This window comes from Eleutherodactylus coqui, chromosome 2 (assembly GCF_035609145.1).
Source record: "Eleutherodactylus coqui strain aEleCoq1 chromosome 2, aEleCoq1.hap1, whole genome shotgun sequence".
NCBI classification, from domain to species: Eukaryota; Metazoa; Chordata; class Amphibia; order Anura; family Eleutherodactylidae; genus Eleutherodactylus; species Eleutherodactylus coqui.
This window is the reverse complement of record NC_089838.1, coordinates 319,029,745-319,050,010: the sequence shown is the minus strand read 5'-3', so window position 1 is coordinate 319,050,010 and position 20,266 is coordinate 319,029,745. Positions and strand designations below refer to the sequence as shown.

General features: G+C 43.3%; 1 protein-coding gene across 1 annotated transcript in view; it reads right to left on the bottom strand.

The window, feature by feature from the left end:
• LOC136610273 (venom factor-like) overlaps positions 1-20,266 on the bottom strand; it is a 183,690-nt gene that overhangs the window by 41,207 nt on the left and 122,217 nt on the right. Inside the window, exons 22-26 of the mRNA XM_066589505.1 lie at positions 9,755-9,841; positions 9,464-9,667; positions 9,279-9,357; positions 9,040-9,199; positions 6,670-6,768 (exon numbers count right to left, since the gene is read on the bottom strand). Of these exons, the coding sequence (XP_066445602.1) occupies positions 6,670-6,768; positions 9,040-9,199; positions 9,279-9,357; positions 9,464-9,667; positions 9,755-9,841 (629 nt within the window). The remainder of the gene's footprint in view (positions 1-6,669; positions 6,769-9,039; positions 9,200-9,278; positions 9,358-9,463; positions 9,668-9,754; positions 9,842-20,266) is intronic.

The following is a 20,266-nucleotide window of genomic DNA, read 5'->3' as shown; positions in this document are numbered from 1 at the left end:
AAGTAGAAGAGCTCACTCATACGGGCGTATATCACCTGCATATTACACATGTAAAATATGCAGAATGCAGAAAATACACATGCAGCATGCGCATCTTTGCTGTGTTTGTTAAATTCCCATTGCCTATATTGATGCGTATTATCCGTGTGATATGCACCAAAATGCGACAAGCTGCGGGCTTTTTTCACGTGCGTATTATGCATATGAAAAAAACGCGGTGTGAGCAGCCCAATGGAATTCAATAGGCTTTTAGCACCGCGTATTACACGTGTGAAAAATGCATAATACACGGGTGATATACGCCCATGTGAGCCCTAACAGTTACACAGTCTTTATAGTAAGATTCAAGAAAAACATAAGTCTCCAACTAGTTCAACCTCTTCGCCCTCAACGTTGATCCGGAAGAAAGGAAAAACACTCATGACTCATAAGTCATTTCCTTATCTTAGGGGAAAGATTCCTTCCAGACTCCAAATATGGAGAACATCTCCGGATCAATGACCCTTCTATAGCAAGTGATCCAGCTTACTCTTAAAGAAAGCAAGTTACATATCTGTAAGGTGTCTGTATAAATGTTATATGTTAATGCTTTATACATGAGGGTTAAACCGATCATAATGATAAATGTAGGGATCCTGTAGAGTCATTGGGGTTTCACAGGGACTTCCATGCGTATTCCGCACCACAATCCTTGTGAAGTCCCGATGTATTCCACCTCCTACTGATTTCAATGTAATTATTTTTTTGTCACTTCTTGATGAGGATTCTGCATGGATTCTCAGCAGAAACTGCGGTGGAGCCAACATAAGAATCTGCAAATCTGCAGTACATTCCAGAACCTCAATACCATGAAAGGAAGTAGAGAGAGGACTACTCGAATGGTACTGCTTCATATGGTTTGCAATAGGGTTATCCTATGTCTGAATCCCTCTGCGTTTTCCCAAACTAGCAAAGAGGGCAGGGGCATGGGGCTAAGTGAATAAGTGAATAACCCCATTGTTTTCCAGTTGGCAAAATGGCGACACAGGTACTCCCTATATCCAATACAGCTGGTGTTCTGTAACTTGTATGGTTGGCCATTGATTATCTGTGGCGGTTTCTTATCATCATTCTGCTTTTTTTGTAATCCATCACTTCATTGTTTGACCCTAGCTGGATGATATAATCCTGGTAGAACATAACGTTTGGTGGTGATTGCTGGAATGGCCTTTGTAGAAGACAAATGAGATCGGTGTAAGCGGCTTTGGAATATGTAAAGAACATTGATGTGAATTAATTATTGATACATGATGGGTTATTCAGACTTTGCAATGATTACTTAGATACTATCTGCATACCATGTGTAGAGGAACACTGCGTAAGGCTACCTGTGACTGCATATATGTTCGGCTATTTATCCATTAATGCATTCAAATTTGGAAGGTATTTACTCTCGTTATGGTGGGTTGTAAATTCACAAAAGTCTTTGTATGTTCTGTACGCATTAGTGTTCGTATTAGTGAATATATATTTTTCCAGCCTTGTAACATTTCCTAATGTGTCGGATTTAGAGATGAATGAGCGTACTCAGTAAGGACAGATACTCGACCGAGTATTGCCCTTACCGAGTACCTGCCTGCTCGCCCGCAAAGATTCAAGTGCCGGCGGGGGAGAGAGGGGGGAACGGGGGTCTCTCTCTGCCCCCCACCCCCAGCTCCCTCCTGCAACACAGTGCTCACCCCCGCCGGCACCCAAATTTTTGCGGACAAGCAGGCAGCTACTCGGTGGGATTCTCTTAAACATTCTTCTGCATTTAATGTGCCCACATCTTCCATTACTCTCCATCTGGCATAATCCTCATTTCCCACCAGGCCTTGACAATTATGCAGCCCTTCGTTGGTGGTGGTCTAATGGCTAATGGCTTTCATAGTACCATAGTATGTAAGGCCAAAAGAAGACATATGTCCATACACAATAGCAGGTTCTAAGTGATTTTGAGAGGATCTGCAACTCCTAACCAAATTCTAAAGGCTTAACCTTCCTCCTATAGGATTATATGGGTACATCCTAAGTCATGGCCACAGACATATGTGGATAAATGGCATAGTGATTTGGGTACTACCATAGATAGTGTAGAGTGGCGTTCCATATGGGATTCAATCTCCTATTGCTCAATTAATGTCGCCACAATGGAGACAGGTGCTTATGTGCCCATGTATCATTCCGAATAGTATCGCTCATGTAGTACCACATTATCCTGCTACGTGCTTCCATGGCTGTGCAGCAGTTGGAGATGTTTTGTATATTTAGTGGTCTTGTCCACGTTTAATTCAATTTTGGAGCTGAGTCTTTGACTTACTTCACAGAAACTGTAGAGCAAGTGTCAGAAAAGCAACAGCTAATTTTGAATGGAGACTTTCAAGACAGGTCAAAAGCAATAAAAAAGGATTTGGGGGGTATGTCAAAACAAAAGTCCAATATGGTTTAGGATGTTTAAAGGATAAAAATGGTGTATTGGTTAAAAACGATGTTGAGAAGGTCGAACTTTTAAATTCCTATTTTGTATCTGTTTTCTCTCAGAAAGTAAATGAAACATCAACTGATCTTCCCTGTGCTATTGAGGGAATTAAAAAAAGGCTATTTATAAACAATTCGCTGTGTGGGGCCCCTAAAATATAACCTATATTTTAAATATTGTTAAAAATCCTATCAAGTACCAACATGAAAGACCAAATATTTCTAGTCTTCTGCAGATATTTTATAGCGAAGACTAATATCAGAGATCGGTAGTGACTCTCCACATACAGCACTGCAGTGGGGTTTGCATGCCTGTGGAGCAGAAGCAATCAGATGAATTGAATAGCTCTGTTACGTCTAGTTCTAGTTCGTGTGGCATTCTGTTCTTTGGGTTTAAATACAGTTCTATTTATTTAGTTGTTCAATGCATTTCGTCATAAAGGACTCATCAGGAACCATAAATTGATTCTAGCTACAGAACTGATTATACGACACTATAGTTGGCACAGTTTAGATAGAGAGTGCCGTAAACTATCTTGTTTTCTTATAATATCAGAAAAGCCAAATCCAGATATCCTAATGTCCATTCTAATGTCAAAAGTACGTATAAAGCAGATTACCTGTGCTGATCTGTCATATCTAAGGTTGTCTAAGCTGAGTTAGACCTAGCTGAGTAGACTATCTACGATGCACATATCGCATCAAAATGTTGCTAGTCCTAACCCCCACAAACCCAAAGATGAAAATAACAAACAGATGGCGATATAGAGTCCCCAGCCCGGATGATAGGCTGGGGAGCAATCAATATATTAATATTTTTAACAATATTTAAAATAAAAGTTATATTTTAGGGGTCCCACACAGTGAATAAGTTACACTCCCTTTCTTGGGATCTCCTCCACTTTAGTGACTTCTTTTTATAAACAAAGAGATGGTGAGAGAAAACTTAAGCCACTATCACACAGGCATTCAGAAAAAGCCGCCTGAAATCTCAGCATTTTTACCTCGATTTTAGGCAGCGTTTTCGAACACATGGTACAGCAGTTGACAGTGTTTTTTAGTGCACCCCATCATTGTGATGGCTGATGGGGTGCGTTATACAACGCTAAAACGCTGAAAAATAGAACAGAGGGCTCGAAAATCATGGCATTTGTCGGTGACGCCCCATTGAAATCAATGGGAGCATTCTGCCGTGCTAATCACGTTAAAAAACATCTGTTGTGCAAGCTGCCTTAAATGAATTCAGTGATCCAGGTCCAGATAAATTACACCCTAGGATGCTGAAGAAAGCAGCAGAGGTAATTGCTGAACCTCTAACTAGAATCTTTGAAAATTCCTGCAGAACTGGAGAAGACCCAGAAGATTGGAATGGTGCAAATGTTGTCCTATTATTATATTTAATATATAATATTTTTAAAAAAGGGAAAAAGTTGGACCCAGGAAACTACAGACCTGTGAACCTGACTTCTATACTGGAAAAGATCTTTGAACAAATTATTAGGCAGCATATATGCAAGTACTTGGATAAGAATGGAATAATTAACCAGAGCCAGCATGGGTTTCTAAAAAAACAAGTCATGCCAGACTATCTTGACTATAGGAAAGCATTTCACAAAGTTTCTTTTACCATACCTATTGAAAAAAAATGACCAAATATGGGATTGACAAGACAACTGTTAGGTGGATTCACAACTGGCTGAGTGATTGTACTCAAAGAGTGGTCATAAATGGCTGCACAGCCAAATGGAATAATGGATTAAGTGGGGTACCACAAGGCTCTGCCCTGGCCAAGTGTTGTTCAACATTTTTATAAATGATCTGGAGGAGGGAATTGAGAGGAAACTGATCAAATTTGCTGGCAACATAAAGCTAGGACGGAACACAAACACTAGAGAAAAGAGAGGGTTAAAAAATTTTTAGACAAGCTTGATCAGTGGGCTTGTCTGAACAGAATAGTATTTAATGAGGAGAAATGCAAGGTCCTACATCTGGGGGAAAAAAATTAAAAAGCCCATACAGAATGGGAGGAATTGAGCTGCGTAGCAGCACATGTAAAAAAAAGACCTGGGTATACTAATAGATTACAGACTGAACATGAGTCAACAGTGTGATGCAGCAGAAAAAAAGACAAACACAAATCTGGGATGTATTAAGAGAAGCATAGCGTCTAGATCACATGAGGTAATTATCCCCCTCTACTCTTCCTTAGTCAGACTGCATCTAGAATACTGTGTCCCATTGCGGTATACCCAATTTACAAAAAGCAGACAGACTGGAGCAAGTTGAGAGAAGAGCTACCAGGATGGTGAGCTGTCTGCAAATCATGTCCTTTGAAGAATGGTTAAAGGATCTGGGAATGTTTAGCTTGCAAAAAAGAAGGCTGAAGAGACCTAATAGCTTATTGTTCACAAATATCTGAAGGGCTGTCACAGTGCAGAGGGATCAGCCTTATTCTTATTTGCACAAGTAAAGACTAGAAGCAATGGGATGAAACTGAAAGGGAGGAGAAACCGATCAGATATAAGGGTGCCTACCCACTGGCGCTTTTTTCCCCTGCGAAATTCGCAGCATTTTTTTTCTGCAGGGGTCTATGGGACTTGTAATGTTAAAATCGCGATCGCGCAAAATCGCGATTTCGCGGTAAATTGCGATTTTGCGCGATCGCGATTTTAACATTACAAGTCCCATAGACCCCTGCAGAGAAAAAAATGCTGCGAATTTCGCAGGGAAAAAAAATCGCCAGTGGGTGGGCGCCCTTAGACAGTGAAAATGATGAATAAGTGGAACAGGTTGCCACGGAAGATTGTGAGCTCTTCTTCAATGCAAAGTCTTCAAACAGAGGCTGAACAGATATCTGTCTGGGATGATTTAGTGAATCCTGCACTGAGCAGGTGGTTGGACCCGATGAACCTGAAGGTCTCTTCCAACTCTACCATTCTATGATTCCCAGAAAGCAGCTAGACCAGGTACAGTGAACCTACTACAAAATGACTTGTACTAATGTTAGTCTGTACCCAGAAAACCCCTTTAAACAGGAATATTAAATCTCTTTATCTCTAACTTCTGATCTTATATTATTTCTCTGATTTGGGATACTGGGGTATTGAAACGCCTCCCACCCAACTTTACCTTCCCACTTCCCTGTTTTCCTTTTTTGGCCGCTGATCATCTTATGTTGAGATTGGTATTTTTCTTTTTCAGTTCTTAGTACCTTACATATTAGAAACTGGGCTACATCTATCACTACTGATCTTAGTATTCTTGTTGTAACCCCTACCTGTACGATGGAATAGTCATGCTGAATTAAGCTATTATGTCATGTTAGTTTATTATCATTGTGATGTAAATGACTATGCAATTTCCTTTAACTTCTCTGCTTGTAGTTTTCAAAATCATTTAATAAAATTATTGACCAGAAAATATTTGCCGCATTATAAAACGAAAAATCTGGCAAAGACGACCCAGGGCTGTTAAGCCACTAAAATCCAACTTAGACAAGAATGGGACAACATTCCTCTCTCAAAACTCCAACAATTTGTCTCCTCGCTTCCCAGATGTTTACAGACTGTTGTAAAAAGAAGTGATGATGCTACACAATGGTAGGCACGGCCCTGACCCAACTTTAAAAAAAAAATGTAATGGAATAATTTCTAACTTTCCCCTTCCGGTAGGTGTTCTATGTTCTACTGTGAATAAAATATAGTTAGATGAGATTTCCAAATCATTGCATTCTATTTTTCTTTACATTTTATACAGTGTCCCAACTTTTTGTGAATTGGGGTTGTAGCTTTCGCCCATGGATAGGCTCTGGGTAGTCGTTGGCTGCCACTGTGACCCACGGAGGTAGCTGGAAGATAATGGTTGTCTGACTGAGGGTGACCCTCTGCAACAGTTAGTTCAAGGGGAATATTGTAGAGTCGATGTCCCGAGCTGTATAGGTGGCCAAAACTTTGGAGCGTAACTCTGCTTTCCAAAAAAGCTTTAAAAATTGCAACTGTGTTTTCTCTTACTCTGCCAACATTTAACTTATGGATGGAGCATCTACAGTTTAACTACTATTCCATAAAAACGCAAGTTCGAAAACTTTCAACGGACTACATTGCCCAGTGAGTGATACTTGTTAGCTCGGTGCATATGGATTATATATTTCAGTTCTTTCTGCCGGTCACTTACATTTATGATATTGGAACAGTATTTCTGACTCTCCAGTAGACTAATAACAACAAAAGCCGTCATGGCAACATCAGGATCTGACGAACCCGCAAGACCACCCTGAGTGACAAAGAGGAAAAAAATGTGTTAATAGAGAATAGTGGTTGGCAATAGGGTATTTCTTATTTTCTTTTATGAGTGCTGCTTGGTTGTCATGTCATCTAGGTAAGGACAGGCTTCAGCTGAGTCCTAGTAGAAGACATCTGTAACTTTTAGGCATATAACATTTTGGGGAGGTGTAGAGCTCCATGGGTCTGGCGAGAATCAAAATGTTCATTTTGTGCTTGTAAATTTACTTTAAAAGACTGCTTTGTATACCTCTACCTGCTATCTTTAAGATGTTTTGGGGATTTCTCATTGACAGACTATCCTTAGCCAGCTGGACATTTACAGCACTGTGCCAGTTACTGCAGTGTTTAGAGCTATGCAGCCCATCCTTCAGTTTGTAAGGACCCAAGAAGAACAGGACTGGGCCCAAAAATAAAACCAGTGAGGAAGAATGCAGAACATCACTCAGACACCGGCTGCATAACTGAACTTTGCTGTTTACTTCTTTGTTTTTTTAAAATGTTAAAACATTTGGCGGTTTGGGGACTCACTACTTGTTGAAGCAACTAAAAGTACTAAATCTGGTTAATCTCTGGTGGTCGGCTCAGAAAAGTCTTCTATATTCACTTGGCCCTTTATTCTCCTGATCCCCCTCAAGACAAACCTGAACCTGCATTATGTAACTGTATGTCATAGATGGTTAAGGGGTTAATGCTGTGGAACTCATAAAACTTTACATTCTGATCAGTGAATGGCCACAGCCAGGCCTATCCAAAGATATAGCATGGAAAATCCCATAAACTGCCTTGCTCTTACTACATTTAAAGGTTTAGTTATCTAAATATATTTTAAATTTACAAAAAAAAATTAAGCCATTTGAAGAACTTGCACTACAATGCAATATTCCAATTTTGAATTTTCACACCTACCAGAAGCTACATATTGTCGCATCCACAACTCAATCACGAGGTGCCTAAACAAGTATTTGATTTCCTCTCTGGGTCATCTAAACTAGAACTTAGGACCACTAAATCCATCTATGCTTACCCTAATGGAGATGCAGTGTTCTCCAAAAAACCACATTTACTAAATTGGAAAAAAATCTGGGCAGAACTTTCTGAACCAAACTGTGGTCAAAGGCCATAAAATGGCCCTTAAGAGCATCCTCATGCGCCAATCTCCAAGAAATTTTCCATAAATTAATCTTGAGATGGTACTATTACCCCTCTAAATTAGCACAATAATTCTAAGGCACTTCAAATTATGCTTGTGCAACTGTGGGCAGACAGGCTCCCTGCTACATATTTTTTTGGATTGCCCTAAAATACAAATTTGGTGGTTTTCTATATTCAAATTGTTATTGGAGGTAACTGACAGCCCTGTTGTAATGGACCCTGTCTTGGCCTTACTAGCGTTGGGCATTGACAACTATCCACCCAACATCAGGAGACTGATTTGCCATGTTTTCCAGTCAGCAGTCCTCCTGATTGCAAGAAACTGGAGATCCACCGCCTCTCCATCTGTAGACTCCCTGACAGCTACCCAAACACTGTATACTTGAAAGCTTGTTTCACTCTAGACAAGGTCGGTCATCTGCATTTCATTTATGGTGGGACCTATGGCTCCACAAATTTCCTAGATGAGGGAGACCTTAACGATCTCAGGATTCTCCTGATGGTAAAATTGGGTATAGTTGGACAAGATTCTAGCTGGTCCTAGGACACAGAAAATATTTTCTGGGCCTCAAACCGAGACATGTGCTCTCATAATGAATAATACATCTGCGCTCAATCCCTTCCCCTTGTTCTTATTTTTTTTATATATATTCTACTCCATTCTAGATTCCTTTCTATCTATATACATAGTTAATTTTAATCCTAATATGCAACAGACTGACAACATTGCAGTAGATTGCATATGTCAGCTACAGACTTTATGGAAATTGTTTTATTTTGTACTGTTGAAAAACTGAATAAAAATCTTTATTAGTTAAAAAAAAAAATTAAAGAGATGCAGAAATATCCGAATGTGCAGCCTCGGCAATATATCTATGTCCCACATGCTGCATACATGCAGCCATTTCTCCAAGTAAAGCTGGACCTCCCTGTTGGGCCCCTAGTGGGTGATCCCCCACTAATCCACCAATCAAACCTTTATGGTATACGGTATCTAGAGGATATGCCCCCAATGTCCCTTACTGCTAAACCCCTTAAGTCCTACTCACCCTAACCATCCGGTATAACCTGTGTGTGGATGCATTGGGATGTTATCTAGAGCACTTACCTTCATATATTGATCGCTAATAGGAATGTTCTCATTGAACATCCCATCTGGCTTCTGCCTCATGGAGATCAACCACTTGACGGAATCACACAGAATATTATCCTCTATGTTTATCACATTCTTAGCCATAGCAAAGAGTTTGACGACATAAGCGGCGAGCCTAAAGATAAGAAAATGATTACAGAAAATGGAAAGATTCTACAGTATAAGTGAGACCTAAAGAGAGAAGTCATAGCTACCAGGTGCCGGAGTTCGATCCAGAGAAAGATATAAAAGATCCATCCTTTTTACGATGATGATCACGTAACCTGACATAACCTATTGGGGAAGTGAGGACAGAGTATGTTATGGAATGGATGCTACAGTAGATACAACATGAAGATCGGCCTCCTAGAAGTGACCCCAGGAAACGGCATAATGTCACCTGTGTTGATATTCTGAATGGCCTCATCCCTGCGATTCACTCCTAATCGGTTCCACTGGTTAGTTTTGTCAAGATAATGTGTACCAATGAGAACCCGAGTCAAACCTCTAATGTTTCGTTCTAGATCACCGGATGGTACAACGATGAGACGGCTTAGACTTGCGCCATCTATGGCATCTTCAAGAAATTGTGCAATTGGAATTCCTAAAGAGAGATGATGGAAACAGTCACTTGTTCGGACACCATCTGACATTAAATACCCACAATGCTGGTCATTTCTCGGCACCTCACCTTGTACATTGACGGTAATTGTAGTTGTTGAATATGGAACAAGGTTCTTGTTGGCAAGAGCCGGCACCCTCACTACATGTTCTCCACCTGAAAGAAAGGCATATGAAATCAAAGAATGACCATGACAATGCAGCGGGTCACTTCTGTTGGAAATTAGGGGTGACATGAGATCCCAATGGAATGACCACCCAACATCAGTTCACAGCATCATTAATGGTCTTACAACTGAAGTCTTTCCAGAAGAGTGATGATGCCTATGGGGGTAAAGAGAGGACCAACTCCATATTAAATGGATGTGCACATTGAAGGTTCCCCAGATTCTGAGGCTGATTAGGGGAGTCGAAAAGATAATTATACTATACGCCGATACATTACAACATTCCAATTACTTGTGTGAGTATAACATAACAGTGCTGTGACAAATCACTTAAAGGGGTTCTCCAGGACCATTACTATTGATGACCTATCCTCAGTGAGTTGGAAATGTAGAATATTAACCATAGATGCAGGTCTGTTTTTTTTTAAATAAACCCCCATTTGCTACTCTAATATCACAGGCTCACAGTCCATGTTCTGGCCGCCACTCAGGCCCATGACTTTATCCTCAGGTACAAGCAGCTAAACCCAATCCCAACCTATGATGCTACACAGCTATGGCAATATACGTGCATATTCCTGGGGAAATATAGAAAATTTGCGACTTGTGCCTTAATGGAGTTGTCCAATATAAACGTTAGGCCACCTGCACACGGGCAGAAATCCCGCGGTGGGATTTCCCGCTGGATTTCCACCACTAAAAGCCTGCATAGGAGTGCATTACAATACGCACTCCTATGCAGACGGCCGCGGTTTGGCCGCGCGAAATGTCACGCGGCAAACAAACTGCGGCATGTCCTATTTCTGTGCGGGGCTCGCAGAGCCTCGCACAGAAACGTCACTCACCCGGCCGGCGGCTCTGGTCTGCGCATGCGCCGGCTGCCTGGCAGCCGGCACATGAAAGAGTCGGGGCCGCCAGGCGCGGGTGAGTACGCGCTCCTCCCTGCAGGCGCTCGGGTCTGGTCCCGCGGTGAGAATTCTCGCCGCCGGATCCGACCCGCCCGTCTGCAGGCGGCCTTATTTGCAAAAGCAGGTCCTCTATGAGAAAAAAATTAATTAGGATCCGCAAAAAGTCAGACAACTACTTTAAATTACCCACATAGAACTACTATCTGCATTAGTTCTGATTTCTGCTGCCACCTAGTAACTACTTTGTAATTCATCTCCTAGAATGGCACTACAAGGACACAACATTTCACAGCCCTACTTTATCCTCTCACATAGGAGACTTCTGAGAATATATGAGCCCTGTCTACCTCACTTATGGGCAAGGTTGGATTGTCATTGCTGTACTTGGAGCACTCGCTCCAGGCCTGGCTCTCCAGGAAAACTTTTGTAGTTTGCTATTTAGTCACGATTTGTGCAAAATTGTGACAAAATCGCCACAACTACACATCAATTTACACAAAATTCATCTACCTACTGTAGTGGTGCAGTATCAGAATGACTTGCAAAGGTTGCTAGTCAGGCAGTCTGATACCTGGAAATGGAAAGTTAGGCTTAACACCTGATGGGTTTAGCAAGAATTGGTTGCATTTAAGCCAGTTCCTGCCAGAAGCAAGGGGGGGAAGTTACAGCTTGGCAGTGAAGGACAGGCTGCAAGCTGAGGCCCAGTGTGGACCTGTCACCCCGTCTGATGGAGGAAGATGCCCTCCAGATGCCCCAGGAGGGGTTAAGTGACAGGATCCTGTGGGTTGTGAACCCCAAACTATTTTGGACTGTGTATGATTTATTTGTTATGCTGTGAATAAATGCTGGCAGGCGCCAGTCTTAAAGAGAAACCACGTCTCATGAAGCATTTCTACATGTGTGGTGGCCATTTTCTGGTCTAAGAGGTCAGCGATTCACAGGCAAGGGACCCCAATTTGTCACATATGGTGGAGGATGCAGGCACAAAGTGGAGTGGTGCACAAAGCTGCAGAGAGCAACATGTGAGCTGTAGTGCTATGAGGCCGAAACTGCGGTTGCAGCTGCAGGCAGTGGTTAAAGAGCCAGGAGGCTGAAGTTTGCAGTTGCCATGAGCAACAGGCATCGACAGCGGGAGACTGTCGCCGGGAGACAGATGGACTGCGTCTGGAGGTGTGACAACATGGACGGTTGGCCAGGAGGCCAGTTCCAGTGAAGTTGGAGGTGAGAACATGCCAGCTGATAGTCAGTGGGATCCCACTGTTTGTGGACTTGGATCCACAGCAGGACAGGTCAGCAGTTATGCCAGACATTTTGTTATTCCTTCACTGCGGTGAAGTGGTGACAAAGTGGTGAGTCTAACCTTTGAGACTCCATATGGCATGGTGACATGGGACTTGACTAAATGTGAGAGTCTGCAAGTGGACTTTGCGTTGGGCACGGACTTTCCCCATTTTTTTCAGCTGTGGGAGGGAAAGGATCCACTGCAGTTTCATACAAAAACTGCAGGTGTGAACAGTGCTCAAGGACTGTCACCAGTTTGTCCAGAGGAGCGGTTGGCGGTTGCAGTGCCACACATCAACTCAGGGGAGTGAGGAGTGCACACCAAGGACCGAGGAAATGAGGTAATATGGATTGCAACATTCTGATAATGCAAAATCAGACAAAATGCATAACGTGTCCTTTTTGCAGGTTGGTGCAGGGGAATCTGCACAATGTGAACTAACATCCATTAACCCTGCAATGTCATGTATGGGGGATTGTGGGATGTGTTTTCTATATGATGTGCCTAATATGTGTAGTTATGTTTCCTAATTTGTCAGGGTGTGAACAGGTTGCTGTAGGGAGTGCAGCCAACGCCCAGGTGGAAGTTAGCATAACTATGCCTATAGTGATAGAGAGAAGTACTAAAAGTGCAAAAAAGAAAAAGACTGCTTCTAGCCAAGAGACAGAAAGTGCAGTCAGTGCAGTCCCTCACGTCCAGGGGGAAAGTGAAAATGAGCTCCAGGTAGCTGGTCAGCTGAAAGCACAGAATGCAGCTCTCACAGGAGATTGAGCACTTTAGGAGATTAGCTAAGGCTGAAACTGATCACCGGGTGTTGCTGGAACAGAAAAATGTTCAGTGTGAACAGAGCTTGGAAGAAATGAGAAGTGAGAAAAATAAGTATGAGGGATGTCTTTCAAAAGCCCATGAAGAGATCCAAGACCTCAGAGATGTAGCCAGAAATGAGGCTGACCGCAGAGTATGTCTGGAGGCGCAATCTGTGCAGTGTGAACAGGACTGTAAGAAACTGCAAATGAGAACCCAAGAGTTGGAGATTATGTGTTGCAAGTTAGAAAGAGCTTCTACAGATGCACGTAATCAAACTACAGGTTTGCAGAATCAGGTTGCAGAATTGAAAATGCAGTTGGCAAAGAAAAATTGTGAATTGGAGTCCCAGATAAGTCAGCTAAAGGAAGAACTAGAGAAAGTTGCTTGCAGTCAGGCAGAGAAGCAAGCAGCGATCTTGAAAGACAGACTGGGGTACAATAAGAGACTGGTGTCCCAGCTACAGATAAGCTTGTATGAGAAAGCTGAACTACATGAAACCCAGATCCAGGAGCTGGAACAGAGTCGTGTTCTAGTTATGGGGGAACTGTCCAAGCAGTTGGAGCAAACTGAAAAGGTGAATGAAACATTAAAAAGTGAGTGTATTGAGCTGACCCAAAAGGTGAAGGTGTTGTTGGAAGACAAACATGAATTTGAATGCAAGAGAAATGCAGTAGAAATGCAGCTTCAAGAGCTACAATTTAAGAGCACTGAAGGTGACAGTGTGCAGACAGCGTTGTCAGAGCAGGTGAATAGACTGCAGGTGGAGCTGGAAGCTCAGACTGAAGAGTCTCAGAGGCTGGTGCAAGAAGAAAGGCAGCAGAGGCTTGCTCTTAGTGCACACCTGAAGACTATGCAAGATGAGAGAGATGTGTTCCTCAAGCAGTTAGAAGAAGATGCAGAAACAAAGAGGAATTTGTCAGAGCAAATTGCAACACTTCAGGCGCAGGTGTCAGTTCTGGAAGAGAAACTTGATGAAAACCCTGCATGCTGGGTCTCTGCTGAAGAGCATGAACAAGGGAAGCGGACTGCATTAGGAAGTTCCAATGCTGCTCTACATGAACACAACAATAGACTTGAAATGGCTCTGGCAAGAAAAGAGGCAGACTTGGTTCAAGTGAACTTACAGGTTCAAGCAATCCTGAAACTTAGAGAAGAAGACAGTCAAATGAGAGAGCTAGTAGGAAGTCTACAAGATGCTCTGAGAAAACAGGAAGCGACGGTCACCAGTTGGGCTGAAGCACGGTCCCAGTTAGAATTGAAAGAAAGGGCTCGGGAGGAAAATACTGAAGCGCTACCCTTGACACGCCCCCAGAAAGTGGTGTCAAAAGAAAAGGTGTAGTTTAAAAAGTTTGCCCAGAAGTCAAGCGCAAAAATGAAACTTGTGGAGGCACTGTTTCCATGATTTGAAAAAGTACAGTAATACACGCTCATCTGAAAGCAAATACACAATGCTGATTGTACAAATACGTGCATAAATGCGCTTACGCCCGTGTGCCCCCTACCTAAGGCTGCATTAACACCACATTCTCCACACTTCCCATCAGAGCTGATTTTGGACAGAGTGATGGAGTTCCACGAGATAAGAAATAACTAGCTGATTGGTAGGGGTCCGATTGGTCCCCAAATGAATGGAGTGAAGGTCATGCAGGTGCCTCACTGCTCCATTCATTTCAATGATTGTGGAGATTAGCGCTCTTGAGATCAGTGGGGGTCCCAGTGGTCAGACCCCATCGATCAGCTAGTTATAGTCATATTTATAATAATTTATTTTATACTTTATACAAATATTTTATTTGTATAGCGCCAACTTATTCTGCAACACTTTAGAGGAACACAAACAATATGAAAATTTCAGAAATTCCAAAAGTTACATAAGGTATTCAATTATTTGGAAACAAAGGGGATGGGGTGATACAGAAGGTACAGGGGCAGGAGGTAGAGAAAAGGGGAACACAGCAATGTGACGATAACATGCGATATACAGTTTTTAGGACACAAACAGGTGAGTGTTATGGTATACTACCCTTGATAAGCCAGCCCGGGACCCCGCACACCGCCGCCCCGGGAAGAGCAGCAACCGCCGCATGGTAACGGAGGGTAGTTTAGGAGGTGTGGGGCAGGAAGTGCACATGATAGGCAAAAGTGCAAAGCTATAGGGAGGGGCATATTGTAGGGGAGTAGGACTTGATCAGGCAGTTAGGTATGCTTCTATAACAAGGTGCATCTTTAAGGCGCGTCTGGGGTTCCATGCATTGGGGATTGTCGAGATGTTTTTGGGTCGAGCTTTCCAGAGGATCGGTGCTGCTCTAGAGAAGTCCTGGAGGTGAGCATGTGAGGTTCGTATTAGAGGGGTGTTTAGACTGAGTGGGTACTAGTGTAATATGTATCCACTATACTAATCGGTGGAGATATGGGTTGGCTGCGCTGAGTCAAAGGGAACGCCCACAGCTGCCGTAGCTGTGACTGGTTCATCCAGTGCTGCATTGATTAGCTGAGCAGTGCTGGATGAACCAATCACAGCCATCGTACTGGTTCATCCAGCCCTGCATTTATGAATCCCGCAACCAAAAAGTGATCTGTGGGCGAATGAAGACTGTCAGGGGAGCTTCAGAGAGCAGCGAGAGGACCCAGGTACTTTTTTTTTTTGGAAGGGGGGGGGGGGTGCAGCTGGCGCTTAGTTTCGGGGTAGGGCTTAAGTCTCATCACACGAAAACAACAATTTTGTATGCTGCGATGCAACAAAAATGAAGTCTCCATAGGGAAATAGGGGCTGCATTCTCTATATTGCAAATTGTGGCAATATAGAGAATGCAGCAAATAGAGAAGACAGCGCTAATGTGAAGGAACCCATTGGAAAGCATGGGCTTCACATACATGTGTTTTTTCACGCTATCACACGATTTTATCGCCCGTGTGAAAGTGGCCTAATATAGATGCAAAACAAAAGTATCTAGATAATTTTGTTTGTAGATCTGAGAGGTCGATGCTCTATATTTACTTACATGTCCTAATTTTAAAGTCTGATCTTAGAACATACTGGTAATTAATTTTGTGGTTTGTCTGAAACTCGGTATAGTAAAAACCCAATGTGGCTTAATAAAGATGTAAAGGGGGCAAAAAACTGTAAAAAAAAACAAGTGTTTAAACTACTAAAACAAGTAGGCAGTGAAGAAGCACAAAAAAACCTATAAAAAAAAATTATGTAAAACTCTGATAAGTAGTGACGGTGGAGACAGAGAGACTTATTGCGAAAGTCAGTAAAACTAACCCTAAACTGTTCTCAAACTATAAATAGTAAAAATATTAATACTAAAAGTGTTGGCCCCTTAATAAATAATTTAGGAGAAATTGTAGAGGGTGATGAGGAGAAAACAAATCTATTAAATAGTTTTTTCTCCAGTGTATTCATAGTGAAAAATGAAATGTCAGATGAGATGCACAGTGATAATGTAAATTCTCAACTAAATGTCACTAGTCTAAGGCCAATCTTGCACAGACGGGTCGGATTTCACATCCCGGAGCCCACAGCGAAATCCGGCCTTGTCCCCGGCTGGCGACCACGCATACCTTTGAACTCCTGTATTGTGGATGGCCGGAGCGTGCCGCTGTTCAACATGCGCAGTACAGATTTTTTTCTTTAAATCTTTCTTTTTCCTATGCCAACATTAGTTGATGACGCGGGTACCCACCACCTATCCACAGTATCAATTGCGGATGGGCTGCGGGTCGGACGGCTTCCATTGACTTCAACGGAAGGTGGCTGTGTGGAGTCCACACAAGAATAGAATATGCTGCGATTTTATTTCCACAAACGGAAATTGCAATCGCTGTCCACTCATGTGAGTGGACCTGCAAATGTGCTATTCTTGTAAGGGATGCTGAATACAACAGATCGTCCGAGTGGGTGAAGATCGCAGATTCTGCAATTCAAATCCGGTTATGCAAGACCAGCGCAACCTAGGAAGATGTGCAGAGCCTTCTTAAAAACATTAAAATAGACAAATCACTGGTTCCCGATGACATACACCCCCAGGTGTAAGGGAATTAAGTGATCTGATACACAGACCCTTGTTTCTTATATTTAAGGACTCTATAGTGACGGGGTCTGTTCCACTGGATTGGCACATAGCCAATGTGGTGCCAATATTCAAAAAAAGAGTAAAAAATTGAACCTGGAAACTACAGGCCGGTAAGTCTGACTTCTATTGTGGGTAAAATGTTTGAAGGGTTTCTAAGAGATGCTATCCTGGAGTACCTTAAGAAATATAGCTGTATAATTCTGTATCAGCATAGGTTTATGAGAGATCGCTTCTGTCAAAACAACCTGATCAGCTTCTACAAGTTCTAGACTGGACCGGGGAGAATCACTGGATCTTGTTTATCTGGACTTTTCCAATGCGTTACTCTGCTACAAAAAAAGACGGCTGAGGGGCGACCTAATAACTATATATAAATACATCAGGGGACAATACAGAGATTTCTGGCATTATCTAGTATACCCAGGACTGTAACAAGGGGGCGCTCTAATAACTATGTAAACTATCCCGGGACAGTACAGAGATCTCTCCCATCATCTATTATACCCAGGACTGACTAACAAGGGGATGCCCTCAAAGTCTAGAGAAAAAAAGATTTCTACTTTACTGTAAGAGCATTGAGACTATGCAAGTCTCTGCCTAAGGACATAGTGATGGCAGATTCAATAAAAGAGTTCAAGACGGTACTAGACACTTTTCTTGAGTGATACAATATTATGTTATAATCAATAATAACTTCAAATGGGTTGTTGATCGTGCGATTATTTCGATTGCCAGATTGGAGTCAGTTGTTTCCCCTTAAATAGTGAAAATTGGCTTCTTACCTCATTGGAGTTTTTTTGTCTTCCTCTGGATCAACGTTGGAAAGGGGTGGGGGGGAGGTTATAGGCTGAACTGGATGGACGTATGTCTTTTTTCAGCCTTAGGACTCTTTCACACGAGTGTAGTGCGATGCGGGTGGACGAAAGTTGCATGCACGAGAGAAAGCTGCGACCAAGTCACTGCTAAATCTCCCGTTTTCTTGCCCATTTAGTCCTCCTACCTCCCCCCTCCCTTTGCCGGCTGATCGCGGCAAAATAAGCTCCCATAGAAGCCTATGGGAGTTGCCAGTAAAGGGAGGGGGAGGGACTTTAGCAGCGCTTGCCATGCTAATTTCCCTCCCTTGTCTCCTCCCCGTGTGAGATGCCAGCAAGGGGAAGGACTTTAACAATTTTCTGATAGCGCATATGGGAGTCTATAAGAGCTATCTTTTCCAACCGGCCAGAAAATCACTGCTCTGAACGGATGGATTGTCTGGATGGAGTCCAGTACTTCAGATGGTCGGGGTTTTTGCCTGGCTTCTTATTGCGACAAAATAGCCGTAATAAAACACTCTTGTGAAAGAGGCCTTACATACTATGTTACTGTGAAGCGTAATATTTTAGGAAACTGAGCAGCACTGTAGGTAGGAGAAATGAGGCAAATATTGGGCGGGTTTGTGTTGCTATATGGTAGTGGTGGCAAACCTATGGCACGCATGCCAGATCCGGCATGCAGAGCCCTCCCTGCTGACACGATCGCCAGTGGCTGCTCACTACAGCAGTGAATACCAGCAGGGGTGCCGCAACTACTAGCGATGCTGATCCTGGCACACACTGTGACATCAGTGTGCAGCTGGGATCCTCCTTCCCCCCTCTCCTGACGTCTCCTCCATGGTTCTGTGAGCAGGGGGAAGAGGCATCCGGCAGCACCTGGGATCAGCGCCAGCAGCAGCGCCGAGGAGGGGGTAAGTATATGGGTCTCTTGGTGAGCACTATGACTACTGGGGCTGATATGGGGGATACTATTAGTAACAGTGTTGCCTATATTGGTCACAGTGGTAATAGTATTACTACTGGGGCCGCTGTGGGATGTCACTATTACTAGTGGACCGCTTTGTGGGGTGTCACTATGACCACTGTGGCCACTCTGTGGGTGTCACTATTACCACTGGGACCGCTCTGTGGGGTGTCACTTATACCACTAGGGCTGTTCTGTGGGGTGTCACTATTACCACTAGGGCCATTCTGTGGGGTGTCACTATGACCACTGTGGCCGCTCTGTGGGGGGTCACTATTACCGCTGCGGCCACTGTGGGGGGTCACTATTACTGCTGCGGCCACTGTGGGGGGTCACTATTACCGCTGGGGCCACTGTGGGGGGTCACTATTACCGCTGGGGCCACTATGGGGGGTCACTATTACCGCTGGGGCCACTATGGGGGGTCACTATTGCCGCTGGGGCCACGTGGGGGGAAATCATTATTACCGCTGGGACCACCGTGGGGGGGTGGTCACTATTACGGCTGGGGTTTGTTTACACGTGGCGGAAATGCTGCAGAATGTCCTCAACGGAAATTTCTGCCACAAAGTACGCAGCATTTTCACACCTAAATAGCAGTCAAAATCTGCACGCTGTCTATTTTGAAACAGCCCTTTCCTTTTTATAAGGATGGAGGTAAAATTATACGGTGTGATAAGCCCCGCCCCCTGACATGTTGGCACTTTGCGATAAATAAATGGCTTTGGGTTGCAATTTTGGCACTCGGTCTCTAAAAGGTTCGCCTTCACTGCTATAGGGGGTCGTGATGGCTACAGATGTGAAGGGATATCTTGGCAGCAGACCTTGTAGGCAGAGACATGGTAATAAACATCAGCATTAGATATGGATAAGATAGATCATGTGCTGGAGAAAGAAGCAGCGTGTAGCAGGTTAATAATGGTGTTTTATGGTGCAAGGTTCGGGTGTGAGAGAAGAGTCACTTAGCGTTTCAAGCTTTATGTTATTAGTCATATAGCTTAAACTGTGTAAGTAATGCCTCGATCTTTGGAGTTGATAGAGGATTCTAATAAATGAAGTGCTCCATATCTTTATCTTAGAGACCCTTACTCTGGCTCTGCTAATGGGGTCTTCCTGCTCTTTACACTGGAACTGTTCCCTTTTTCATAACTTACATTTGACCGCAGCTGTATATTTATGGCAGAAGTACTTGCCCATGTCAAAGTGACCCGACTAAAAGGATGCAAATAAAACTAAACAAAGAACTATCACTTAAAGGGGTTGTCCCGCGGCAGCAAGTGGGTCTATACACTTCTGTATGGCCATATTAATGCACTTTGTAATGTACATTATGCATTAATTATGAGCCATACAGAAGTTATAAGAAGTTTTTCACTTACCTGCTCCGTTGCTAGCGTCCTCGTTTCCATGGAGCCGTCTAATTTTCGCCCTCCGATGGCCAAATTAGCCGCGCTTGCGCAGTCCGGGTCTTCTGCTCTCTTCAATGGAGCCGCTCGTGCAGAATGCCGACTCCGTGTAGCTCCGCCCCGTCACGTGCCGATTCCAGCCAATCAGGAGGCTGGA